This window comes from Pygocentrus nattereri, chromosome 6 (genome assembly GCF_015220715.1).
Source record: "Pygocentrus nattereri isolate fPygNat1 chromosome 6, fPygNat1.pri, whole genome shotgun sequence".
Lineage (NCBI taxonomy): Eukaryota > Metazoa > Chordata > Actinopteri > Characiformes > Serrasalmidae > Pygocentrus > Pygocentrus nattereri.
Genome location: NC_051216.1, coordinates 32,412,081 through 32,424,204, shown reverse-complemented (window position 1 = coordinate 32,424,204; position 12,124 = coordinate 32,412,081). Strand labels below are relative to the sequence as shown.

Sequence of the window (12,124 nt, the reverse complement as noted above, 5' to 3'; positions counted from 1 at the left end):
GCAGGAAGGTTTAGCTCAAGAAGAAGGGTCAGTGACCGCTGACTTAGTGTGTTCCCACTGTACAGTGTGGTACTGTTACTTATCCCAATCCAGAACAAGAAACCAGTTTGACACATCACTGCTGAAAGGTCTTGATTTGGTGAGCTGGGTCAGAGTTGAGTTAGCTTTGTCAGGAAGTGGGCTGTTATTGTTTGGTTATCATTCCAAAAACTTCCATTTTCTAAATTTAACTAAGGAAATTTAGGGGAAAAGGAAAATGTTCTAGGAAAATGTCAGTAACTTTTAATGTAAGTTAAGGTAAAGAGATTCCAAGTGATACTGAAGCATTTCTTTTTTTACACAAGGTAAAGTTCAGCCACTGTGTTCAAATGATGTGATAAAATAAGATGTAGTAAAACCACTAGAGGGCAGCAGGGGTTGATCCATGACTGCAGGGACAGGACATCTTGCTTGGGTGAGCAAGTTCAGTCAGAGTTGGCTTGACTGTGTCAGTTGGATGAGTGTTGGGCGGAGCTTGCCTGGCTCTGTGCCTTAGACACGCAGAAGCAGCTGCATGCCTCTCCATCTCATGGAACAGCTGACTATAGTTATATTTCCAGGCATCTGGGAACCTCTCCCTCTCACACAAGACTTCTCTGTCAGAACAGACATTCTGCAGTGGTAGATTCCTTCCAGGTTGCTGCTAATCAATCTCACATTGCACAGGGGTATCTCTGCGTTGGTATAATAGTTTTATATACTGTACACTGAGCCTGTACATATGTATATTCCAGAGTGAATATTGTTATGAATGTGGCTGTTCTCACTTAACAGTACCTTGCAAAAGTAAGAGACCACCCTTTTTTATTTCCAAATGTCTATTAAGTGCAAGTTATTTTTCAGGAGACATGGGAGGAGATCCAGTATAAGACATTCCATTTGCAAAAGAAAGGGAAAGCTCACTGGAAAATAAGTGAAGAACAAAACTGGGTTTCAAAAAATGATTGTGATACAGAGAAAAAGGACCTATCTTTGCAAGAAGTGGTAGACCACCAAAACTACTAGCAGCCTTTGGCTTTGAGAAAATCAAGTTCCATGTAAAAAATCCACAGATGTTTCTGTGCATCACTGTGAGCAGAAAGCTCGACATTGTGTCTGAAAGGATGTGTAGCTATCAAGAAGCTCTTGTGAGAAAAGGAAATATACAAAAGAACAACATTCTGGCCATTACAGAGTCCAGACCACCACCATTAGTCAATGTGTTTGGGATTACTCAAATCGGGAGAGGCAGAAAATGCAAACATCCTGTTCTAAGACAGAATTTTTTTTCAAATTGTAGTTGTTGAGGGTTCTGTGAAATTGTCTGTTAAATGTTTTGGTTTTTTTCTCCTGAGAGTAAAAAAATAAATATCTTGTACTTGGTGACCATTTTGATTGGAAATGAAATAAATGAAGGGTGGGCTCTGATTTTTCACAGTACTGTACATCCACGGTGTAGCATTTCAATCCAGGCTATCAGTGGTCAATTTTGGCCAACACCACAGATGCTTCATCATGTAGCAGTGGGCCAGTCAAATCTAGTAAAATTGTTTTACAGAAAATCCTTCAATAATACCTATTCAACACAGAGCTTAAATTATTAAAACTGCTGACTGTAAAGGGGATGTAAGTGGGGTGATTTTGAAGTGTTTATCTTTTCTAGGTGATAGCACGTAATGAACTGATGCTGGAAGAGACGAGAAACACCATTACTGTACCCGCCTCCTTCATGCTCCGGATGCTGGCTTCACTCAATCACATACGAACAGGTAAATGCCTCACTACATGTCTTAGCTACACTGTTTGAGCCACTCCACCTGCTGCATTGACTGTGTGCCATTTCTCACTCCCAGCTCTGGTGAGTGGCACTCCAGCTTTAACAAACTAATTATTAAATCCTTCAGCAGTCGAGTCCGCTGTGTTAGAGCAGAGATGGCAACACACGGCTGTGTAGGACAGAAAGGCGATTATTTTATGAAGTTTGATTTCAAAATGCTGTATATTGTTTTGTAAATGTTTTGGATATAAGAGTTAATACAACGAATAACAGTTGATGTATAATGAAAACCTTTTTATTTCTCTAGTAAAGGTTAATCAAACAATCAAAATATGGCATCGATATTGTATATATCTGCTCCCAAAAACACATAATTAAAAAAAATCTTGATAGTTGTCTGCTATGCATATTGGGGGAAAAAACTTTAAATAACAGACCACTGGTTGTATTGAAAACAAGGGTCACCCTCAATGTATTTCTGAGTAAAAATAAAGATCAAATGATTTGCTATACTTTTCCAAAACATCCTGTTTGCCGTTGATGAAAGAGCAATTAGAAAATGGAATCAGTTCATGGCTAGAATCTGTCAAAAATGTTTCCCCTAGGCCAGAAATAGGTCAATGTACCAAACTAGCCAAGGTACCAAACTTTACTTTTACACTGCAGCTATGATGCTAATGTAGCTGACCAGTAACAGACGAGAGCAAAAGAAGCAAAGCCTGGCTGATTTGCCTATATTTGGGGTAAATTTAGATTTTATGTCTCAATCTCTCTGTTGATTGATCTGTGTATCTGTTTACCTGTCTGTCTATACTGCTTTGTAGCTAGCCATGTTAAATAGACTCTCCACTCAAGTCAAAAATGTTAGTCACCACTGTAGGTGGTGCTGCAGTACTCTTTAATCCTGATGATGTATTCTGAAGGTGGAAGTTAATTTTGGGGTGGATACTTGGAGCTGTTTGAGTTTTTGTTACTAGCTAGCTGAATTATTCCTTTAACAAACAAAAATGTGTGATGACCAACAAAGTTTAGTACTGCATCACATCGGAGGCAAGCAGTCAGGGTCTGGGAACAATGCAAGGGTTGTGTGTTCTGGGTGTTGTAGTGAGAGAAAAACAAAAACGATGCAGTGGTGGATTTTGTAAACTGATGAAGCCAACGGATGCAACTACAAAATATTACAAAACAAACTACATATTAAATGCAAGTTGTAGGCTGGAAAGCCCATTTACACTGTTGCTTTAAGCACTTGATATTTGATATTGGAATCATGTAATCTACAGTTACTTCTAACGCCACAGATTCAGCTACAAAGATTGGGGTTTTAAACCTAAACAAGCATGTGTGTGCAACATCTAAATGATACTGACCTCTGATGGACTGCTGTCTCTCCTCTCTCCTCCTTACAGACCGCTCTGAGGGCTCCGGGCAGGAGAACGAGGACGAACAGTGACCCTGCTTCGAATTTCCTTCTTTCTTCAATAAACTGTTTCTTTTGCATTGAAACAGATGAATATGTGAGATTTGTACAGATTATAATGTAGAATATTCCCTTGTTAGATCCATTTTTAGTATTCTTTTTTTAAAAAAAATGACTTTCCTACTGATTACTCCAAATGGGAGTAAAAAGCAGTCTGTGTGGATAAAGACATGAATGCGGACAAGGGCGATATATATATATATATATAAATATATATAAAGTAAAATAAAATTTTAAAAAATTGGAAAAAGAATGTAGTTGACGGGTGCTTAAGAGAATATTTAAGTGCAATATTTCTGTTGCGCAAATGGTTGAGTGTTGATCAGATTTGTGTGATTTTTTTTTTTTTTTTTTTTTTTTTTTTGTAGCATCGTATCACTAAAAGAATTCAAATGTTTGTATACCTGGAGTTATGCATGTCAGACATGAAATCATGCTTTGTTTCTATTGCTGAAAATGATCCTGTTTTCAGTTTTCTCTGTACTCAGTGTGTGTTTTGTGTAAAGATAGACTGTCTTTTTCTGTCCCAATGATTCTTCATTCGTTCTTCCAGGAGCCACCTGTTTGTTTTGAATCGAACACCAACTGCCATGTCTTTGGACTATAAGTAAGGCTTCAAATCTGAGAGTCTACACTGTTGAGGGATCCAGACAAGGTTGTATTTAAGTGCACTGCATGTGTAAAATGAAATGTGAGTAGGCAGGCATGTAGGTTCATACCATCAGTCTTTGATCAGTCAGTTCAGACCACTGCTATCAGGCAAAATGGTTCTGCTCACTGATGGCTGGCAGAGTAGTGTTTTGAGTGTTTCTCTGCAAACAGGACAGATGGTATTTGTTTTAGCAGCTGCTGACCAGAGTGCTCTGCTAAGTGGCTACTGATTATAGGGAAGCAGACAGAATGGCTCTGCCTCAGCCTCCATCCCCCTGTGGTGCTTTACACCAGTCATTTCACACTATTCAGGAATGTTAGCTGTCTCTTCCTCCACCACTCGTGAGAACTTTAGCTGTACACAAGAGTATAAAAGGAGAATGAATATTTATGGTATTGGATGTGCTGTGAAATATGGACACTGAACGCATTTTGAAAAGAAACTTTTAAAAGGATTTAATTACTTTAACATTTGAAATGGATAATCCGAACTTTCTTTTGGATCGCAATAAACCATTACAAGAAATCCTCAACTCCAGTCTCTTTATGGCATCACTTTATGTTCAAGGCCACAAACAAAACCATGAACGTGGATTTTGGTATAAAACACTTCACACTCAATGCATTTTCCAAGACATTCCACAGGAATTAATTGAGAATGCACACTGTTCTTTGTTAAAGATGCAGTTAAAACATACCAAGGCTGAGCACTTTTTCCTCAATCTGAGAAGCACCAAATGTCAGATGCTACACACCATTTTCAAGTGCGGTTGTATATAAAAAAAAATTGTAATAATGCTTTTGATGCAATTCAGTACCAATACTAGTGACATTCAGAGTGGATGGGCTCAAAAGCTTTTAAGGCATCATATGACCCCTCATGACCTATAGCTGCAAAGAGCCTATTCTAGAAGAGTAGCGGTTGAATTTTATACACATAGTAGCATACAGATATCTTGTCAAAATACTGTTTATAATGCACTTCATGGTCTGTTCTTTACATTATGAATAATCTCAAATGTCGTATTGTAACCCCTACAGTGCAAAATGTGTGGGCAATATAGCACTTTTGTGATAAAATGTTAAGACATCTCTGAATATGTTGTATTATATCAGTACATTTAGAACATTAAATTAACTGCATGTATCCGTAAAGTTTAACAATTATAAAATTTAAATAGTGTATTAAAAAATATATATATTTTTTTAAATGCGGCACTACTGTTTTGTTAATGCATTTGTCCAATTTCACTTGTTCGTAATCCTTGGAAAAACTAAAGAATGTGAAACATATTGTATATTGTGAAAATGTTGAGTGTGGCGATTTTGTTTTTATGTGGTTTAATGCAATATTTTTTAAATATCGCCCACCCCTACTATAAGACCAAGCTGTCTTTACATGTAAACAGGAATACAAGATTAATCATTTAAAGAACACTGCTAGCATTAAGGCAGGGTCTTTATAATATAGTCACCTAACATAATATGTAACCTAACATACATGAGGAATATTAAATCTACATAGTGTCATTACTAAATACAGTGGTCATAGGTAACGGATCCAGTACCAAACAAATTCCAAATTCGTGTCCTTTTGCAATACCATTTGACTGTACAAAAGCATGGCTTTGCTAACACACTAGCATGTCTCCCTCACTTCACTACTCCATTACAGTACACTTCACCAAAAAGGGAGCCTTTCCACACCAGACCTGGGCAATTAACTCTCACAGCATACCTTATCCAAAGCTGTGATTTATACAAAAGGTGCTCAGTGTTGCCAAGTTACCAATGACGAACACGATACAACACAACTAAGTGTAGGGTAGGTATGTTCTGTACCATATAAGGCAGCAATGTGCACAGTGGGCAGATTATATACTGTACTCTAAAGAGGAGTAGATAAAGAAACTAAACAGAGCCATCATGGACGTCATCTTCCTGTTCGTTATCTTTAACGATTCCTTCGTCGATGCTCTCCATCCTGAGTCTCTGTCCGTTCAGATAGCGAGGCCCTCGCTGAGTGTGGCGTACAATCAGTAGACCGCTGGTAACTGGCATGCTCTCCCCGAAAAGCTGCATCTTGGCATCATTCTCTATAGACTTGGCCAGACATGACGCAAAGCTGTCCAGAGACTTATGTATGTCTGCAGTGACTTGGACTGTTGGGCAGTCACCTGAATAAAAATGTAATTTTAAGTAAGACATGGCTAGCCACAAAGGTCAAAACCACTTGTTCCAACATGATGGGAAGACTACTTCAGTCAAGACTACTTTAACTGCTTCAGTAAAAATGATTATGAAGTAAACTGATTTGATATTTGTTCACAGTTTTTGCATAAGTCGTTCAGAGCGTTTTGATATGAAATGGTGCACTGGTGAAAAATAGATTTCTTTTCAAAGGAAGTGACAGAAAACAGGGGTCACAATGTCCACATTTAAATAGGTTTATAGATCAAAAACAACCAGTGAACCTACACTGACAAAGGTGAAAAATAAGGACTTTTTTTACGGTATTGAGATGTACCTCTTCATTATGAAAGGATAAAAAATTTTTTAAAAAACCTGAAAACTCTCACAAAAGTACCATAAAAATGTCTCTGGGATCAGACAATGTAGTCATAACTATTCCATTTAGTAACTTTGTGAGGGAGCTTTCAGAAACATTAAAAACTACTGGCTCCTATCACCACCACAGTGAACAATTCAGACTCAGCAAGTTTCTCTAGAACAGAGCATTTCACATCAATACTTGACTGTAAAGTTATTTGTGAACATTGGTGATGTTTCCCTTTAACGATAAGCTTGTCTGGTCACAAAACCCATCAAATGACATACCTTTGTAAGGTTGCTCCACTTGGTCCTCAAATGTGACGGAGCTTCTTCTCTTAATGCCACTATAGTGTGTAGAGTGGGAGATTTCTGAGTAGTTATCTAGCAACATGACGTCTGTAGCTGGTGGGTAAAAAACACTGAGAATCAGTCAAATACCTTAACGCAGATCTTAACCATCATCTGCTTAAAGTGTTAAATGTCGGACATGCAAACGTCGCATACAAAGTACAGTGTACAAAATCATAGACATGTAATCATAGCTTTCTGCTCTGTGGTGCTGCCCAAAATCGACTCTTCTGTGAGTTTGTGTCGGACTCCTGCGACACTCTAAATTCTAATGGTTTACAGGAAACATGGCTCAGCTCTGTAGTTTTGCCAGCAATATATAAAAGCTCTTTTGACTGTAATCAGTGTTGGGAGTGGTCACGTGCATGGCTGAGTGAGCTTCCTGAGTTGCAGACATACCAGAATCTTGAGTGTAGCTGAAACCAGTGTCACCCGTACTACTGCTGGGCCCCAAAAGCTGCCCTCCGCCCACCAGCATGGCTGTTAGGTGAGGAGACATTCCTAGGTCTGTGGGAGAAAATCAATTATGAACATGTAAGAGACAAAACAGCACACTGTAGCTTTCTAGACTGTGAGTATGGCTGAGGCCAAAACTTACATCCACTGATGATTTACATCCAATGATGCATTTCCATATATGATTATTAAATAGGCCCTGTTAATACTAAGAGGGGCCTCTATTCTGATCAGAAGTCCAGTATTGTGCTTCATTCAGACCGCAGTTTTAGTTGGGATGCTAAACTGCTGTAGGCTGAATAGGTGGATTTATGTAAATACACTGGTTTTCTTAACATAAAAAACAATGAATTAAACAGGATGTTTTTAGGATTTAATTTCCACATATAAACTGTATGGACTGGGATGTGAATGGTACCTTTTGAAACTTACATATGTCAAGCTCTTTGGTGAAAGGAAAATGAAAAATGTTCCATTATGTATGCTCTGTGATCAGTATTGCAACGTTCGCCTTTGCAATACTCATATATTAAAAAGCTGGAACGTGCAAATGTACAAAAATCACAGTATTACAATATATTGCAAGGCATATGACAATTGCAGTGTGTCATAATATAACTACAATACTAGCACTTTGGCCATACTGCCCAGCCCTTAGGGTTTATGGCATTCAAATGCAATGAAAAAAAGAAAAAAAAGAATGCAACACATGCTTATTAAAGGCTGAAAACACAGTGCTAGGGCTTCTTAGGATTTTGCTGCACTGTCCAGGTTTTGTGTCCAGGGAATGTTAATTCCATTCCTGGACACAAAATGCCCAGAGATCTAAGAACCAGAATTTTACAGCACTGAGGTGACAATCTTACTGCAAATGGACCAAGTAAGCTTGTCATTTTCCACTCACCTGTGATTCGATTGGAGATGCTGAAGAGTCTGGACGTCCGGTGGCGTGTGATGAATGAGTCTCTGTAGTAGCGGCCCCCGAAGCACATGCCCAGCAGCTCCTTGCGTACAGTCTTGTTCCACAGGCCATAGATGAGTGGGTGACAAGCTGCGCTAGTGAATGACAGCCAAGACACTAGGGTCTCCAGCTGTGGAGAAACACTGTCTTTTCCCCAATATGCCTCAGTTCCGATGACCACCACATAGGGCCCCCAGGTGGCCAGGAAAGTCCCTATGACCACCAGGATGGTTATTAAGGCCTTGCACTGGCTGCCCGAGTATACAAGGCTCTTGCGGCTGCCACTGGACGAGGTGGAGGTACTGGAGTTTTTTCGACCATTCTTGTGCGAGCCAGACTCCTCTTGAGGAACCACCACGGCACCACAGTACACCTTACGAGCTTTAATACGAGCCACACGGAAAATAACTCCGTAGCACACTAGCATGGCTACTAGGGGAAGCAAGCAGCACCATGTGATCCAGAAGGCAGTATAGCCGACCTCCCTGTGCCAGGCTGCCGTACAGGTCCATTTGAAGCGATCAAACTCAAATGTAGACCACCCGAAGAGAGGCGGCAGGCAGCCCACCAAGGAGTGAATCCAGACGTAAGCAATAGCCACCATGGCCCGGTTTCCTGTGATCTTCATGGGGTAGATCATAGGATACAGCACAGCATAATACCTACAATCGTGAATGGATAGTAGCATTAAAACAGTTACCACATGCTCCTCACAAGAGTCAATGAAATGACAAGGAACCCTTTCTGTAATATACTCCAGCTGGCCAAAATAATATCCACACATCATCTTTGCTGAATATAACCTCTTTGTAAATCAAAAGTGCCCTCTCAGCTTCGGGTAATGACTCTAGCTGAATAGGTCTGACTCTCTCTATGTGTATCTTATTCACAAACACAGAGAAACCTTTGAATCTAGTGTAGCAGTTAAAGAATGCTAAATAGATGGCATAGAGCACTTGAACAAGGACGACTTCACACAAGCTGTATATTCTTTAAGCCTTGTGGCATGTTTGGTCTACCACATTATTGCACACAACCCACAAACACCACAACTGTATTTATTGTATAAAATGTATTTTTCTCTTAAGCATGAATATTCATTTACTTTATACCACTAGAACATTGATTAAGTTAATAAAAAAATTATTGGGCTGGTTTCCAAGACCCAGATTACTGCAGTTTAGCCCAAGATTTGTCTTAAACCACAAGTTCTGGAGATCTTCCACCCTGGAGAATTCAGATCCAGGACACCTGACTATAATGCTCTGACATCCCTGAAGGCCTTTATTACCTGGATCAAGTGTGTTAGTGTTGGAGCTAAACTCTGCAGCGTGGTAGATCTCCAGGACCACAATTGAGCACCCTTTGGTTAATTGCGCCCAAAAAATAACATTTTTAAATTTCATTTAAAACACATGGCATGAACTAAATGTGCCACAAACTCACCTGTCAATGGCAATGGCTCCTAGTGTGAGCATGCTAGCTGAACTGACCAGCAGATAAAGCAAGGCTGTGAAGTTGCACCAAACTACACCAAAGATCCATTCTCTCCGCACTGAACTGGCAGCTACAAAGGGCAGTGTCAGCACAGAGAGCAGCAGGTTGGAAAATGTCAGACTGAAGACGAACTTGTTGCTGGGTGTCAGCAGGTACGGCTTCTTATACAGTGTCACCACGATGAGCAGGTTCCCCAAGCAGATGAGCAAAGCAATGACGATGATGGAGGCCGACTCCAGCACCACTGTCCCATCGGCACCCAGACCACCAGTGGCGTTACCCACTGCTGTCCCATTGCTGCTGCTGTTCATAGTGGGAAGTTACTATGCACCTGGAAGGAAAAGATGTAATGAAGCAACACCAAGCACCCATACATTAATACCCTCTGTATTCAGTGTGAATGTGAGAGAAAATCCTGAGAAATTAAAGCAGGTAATGAGTTCCCACAGTGGTGTGCGCACAGTGCAGCACTGAGAGACCATCTGAGGCCCTCCATCAAAAATCCCTGAGGATTACTCTTCTGGTCATACAATGCAGCATTTGTTACTCAACTAAGATCTGCTTAAAGGGCAATTTCTGAATTCAAAATTAAATCATTAACATGGAAGCCAAGTTATTCAGAGGGGCTTGAGATGAAATAATGCACTGTAGACAAATTTGCCAACTCTTTCAGAAATAGTGACAGAAAGCTGAAAATTGGAAAAATCAGCAGAATTGCCCTACAATGAGGGGTAATCTGTAAGCAGACTTATTAGGCAAGTCTTAATGTGATATGAGGCTGGACAATATGACATTTATTGTTATTAAGATTAATTACACAATGTCACAATATGCTTCTCGGAGCATGTCACGGATATCACCAGTACCTAAGAAATACTTCACAAATGCATATTTGATTACAAGCAGAGCAAAAATTAGTGCAGTTTAACTGGATTTACTACATGGCAATGTGTGAAGAGCTAAATACAAATCACTGGACTGACAGTTTTTAAATGTTCCAACTAAAAATAAATGTTGTGACATCGTGCATTGTGAAAACGTCTTCAACTAGTGCTGTTAACCCACATGTTTCGCCATATCGCTCACCTCTATATCTGTTTTAGCTCATAACCTCATAACTTACAGGAGTTAAAAGGACGGCTACACGGTCTGTAATATAGCAAATTAACTAGTTAACGGTCTAACAGAGGCATTAAGACCTGATGGCTGTGATTATAACAACTACCAACGACACTACTGGTCACTTTTTAAAGGACTTAATGGACACACTGCGGCAATTTATCCCAAAGCTTCTTATTACAGATTTAGTCAAACTGATACAAAATATTCCCAAACTTTACAGATGTAGAGCAGCCTAAAGCAGGCTGAGCACCGCAGTTAGCTCAGCAAGTGTAGCGTAGTTAGCCGAGTTACGTTAGCTTCCTAGCATTTATAGCGTTTCGGTTATTTTCGTATAAAAGCACGAAGTTTTAAAACACCGCCAACGCCACCCTGAACCAAACGAACACCCCTAACTATATTCCCTTAAATCCACCTCCACTCCTCACTGACAGAGACGGAGCGGAGTTAGCAACACACTGTAGCAGCAGGCTAGCTCAGTTAGCCGCTTTGTATTAGAGAAGGAGTGAAACTTTCTCCTCTTCGGTGGGCTCTCGCAGTCTCACCTCCTCCAGCGAGATGCTTCAAACTATCTTCGCCGTCCCATGTTAACATTTTCCAGACAAGAACCTTTTGGCGTTGTGCTGAAACAACCAGTGTGCGTTTTTTCCAGCTATTTCCATTCGCCGCGGCGGAGCGGAGTCCCTCTTTGTGGTCGGCGGTGGGGATAAAGAGGGCAGTCCTTGGTTTACAATGGCGACGAAATTGCCATTTTTCCAAACTCCCCTCTGCTCTCCTCCTCACACACCAGCACTCACTCGGACAGACTCTCCAGCACCTGTGGGTGGTCTGCTCTTTGTGGAGCTGAGCTCAGGTTTTACAGAATGGATTCCTTTATATTACTCGCTTATCAGCCGGCAAAAGACACTTTTATATTATTCAACAGCTTCTCTCTAAACCCTAAACTCCAAGCTCTACACATTTAAGACGAGCATTTTAGTTATAATGTTTGACCAAATAAATTCAGATGTTAATCTCACATGGTTATTGCTAAAAAGGCAATAGTAATGAATATTTAAATACGCTCGTTCAGCACAATGGACCACCAGGAGAGATCAAAAGTTCCCGCAGTATTTGGCTGAAGGATCATGTGTAATTGAGGGCCAATCCAATAGAGAGGGGAGGGGCCTGGAGCCGGGTGAGTTACGTCCCTCTGCAGCCACTAGGTGGCGCAAGCATGCTGTATTTACAGTAATCTACATGGAGAATAAAAACGGAGCCATCT

The 12,124-nt window shown here is 40.3% G+C and overlaps 2 protein-coding genes across 6 annotated transcripts in view; one reads left to right on the top strand and one right to left on the bottom strand.

Moving 5' to 3' along the window:
• Nucleotides 1-4,452, top strand: part of dcaf6 (ddb1 and cul4 associated factor 6) — a 50,945-nt gene extending 46,493 nt beyond the window's left edge. For all 5 annotated transcript variants that reach the window (XM_017695222.2, XM_017695226.2, XM_017695225.2 and 2 more), the window contains 2 exons: nucleotides 1,682-1,787; nucleotides 3,205-4,452. In XM_017695222.2, coding sequence (XP_017550711.1) covers nucleotides 1,682-1,787; nucleotides 3,205-3,248 — 150 coding nt within the window. In that variant the 3' untranslated portion in view covers nucleotides 3,249-4,452. The remainder of the gene's footprint in view (nucleotides 1-1,681; nucleotides 1,788-3,204) is intronic.
• Nucleotides 4,453-4,467: 15 nt separating this feature from the next.
• Nucleotides 4,468-11,928, bottom strand: gpr161a (G protein-coupled receptor 161a). The gene is made up of 6 exons (XM_017695227.2): nucleotides 11,406-11,928; nucleotides 9,691-10,072; nucleotides 8,188-8,906; nucleotides 7,227-7,334; nucleotides 6,765-6,881; nucleotides 4,468-6,103 (listed from the first exon to the last, which is right to left on the bottom strand). Exons 2-6 carry the CDS (start codon nucleotides 10,050-10,052, stop codon nucleotides 5,838-5,840), a joined length of 1,572 nt encoding a protein of 523 aa, XP_017550716.1. The 5' UTR covers nucleotides 10,053-10,072; nucleotides 11,406-11,928; the 3' UTR covers nucleotides 4,468-5,837.
• Between the last annotated feature and the right edge of the window lie 196 nt (nucleotides 11,929-12,124).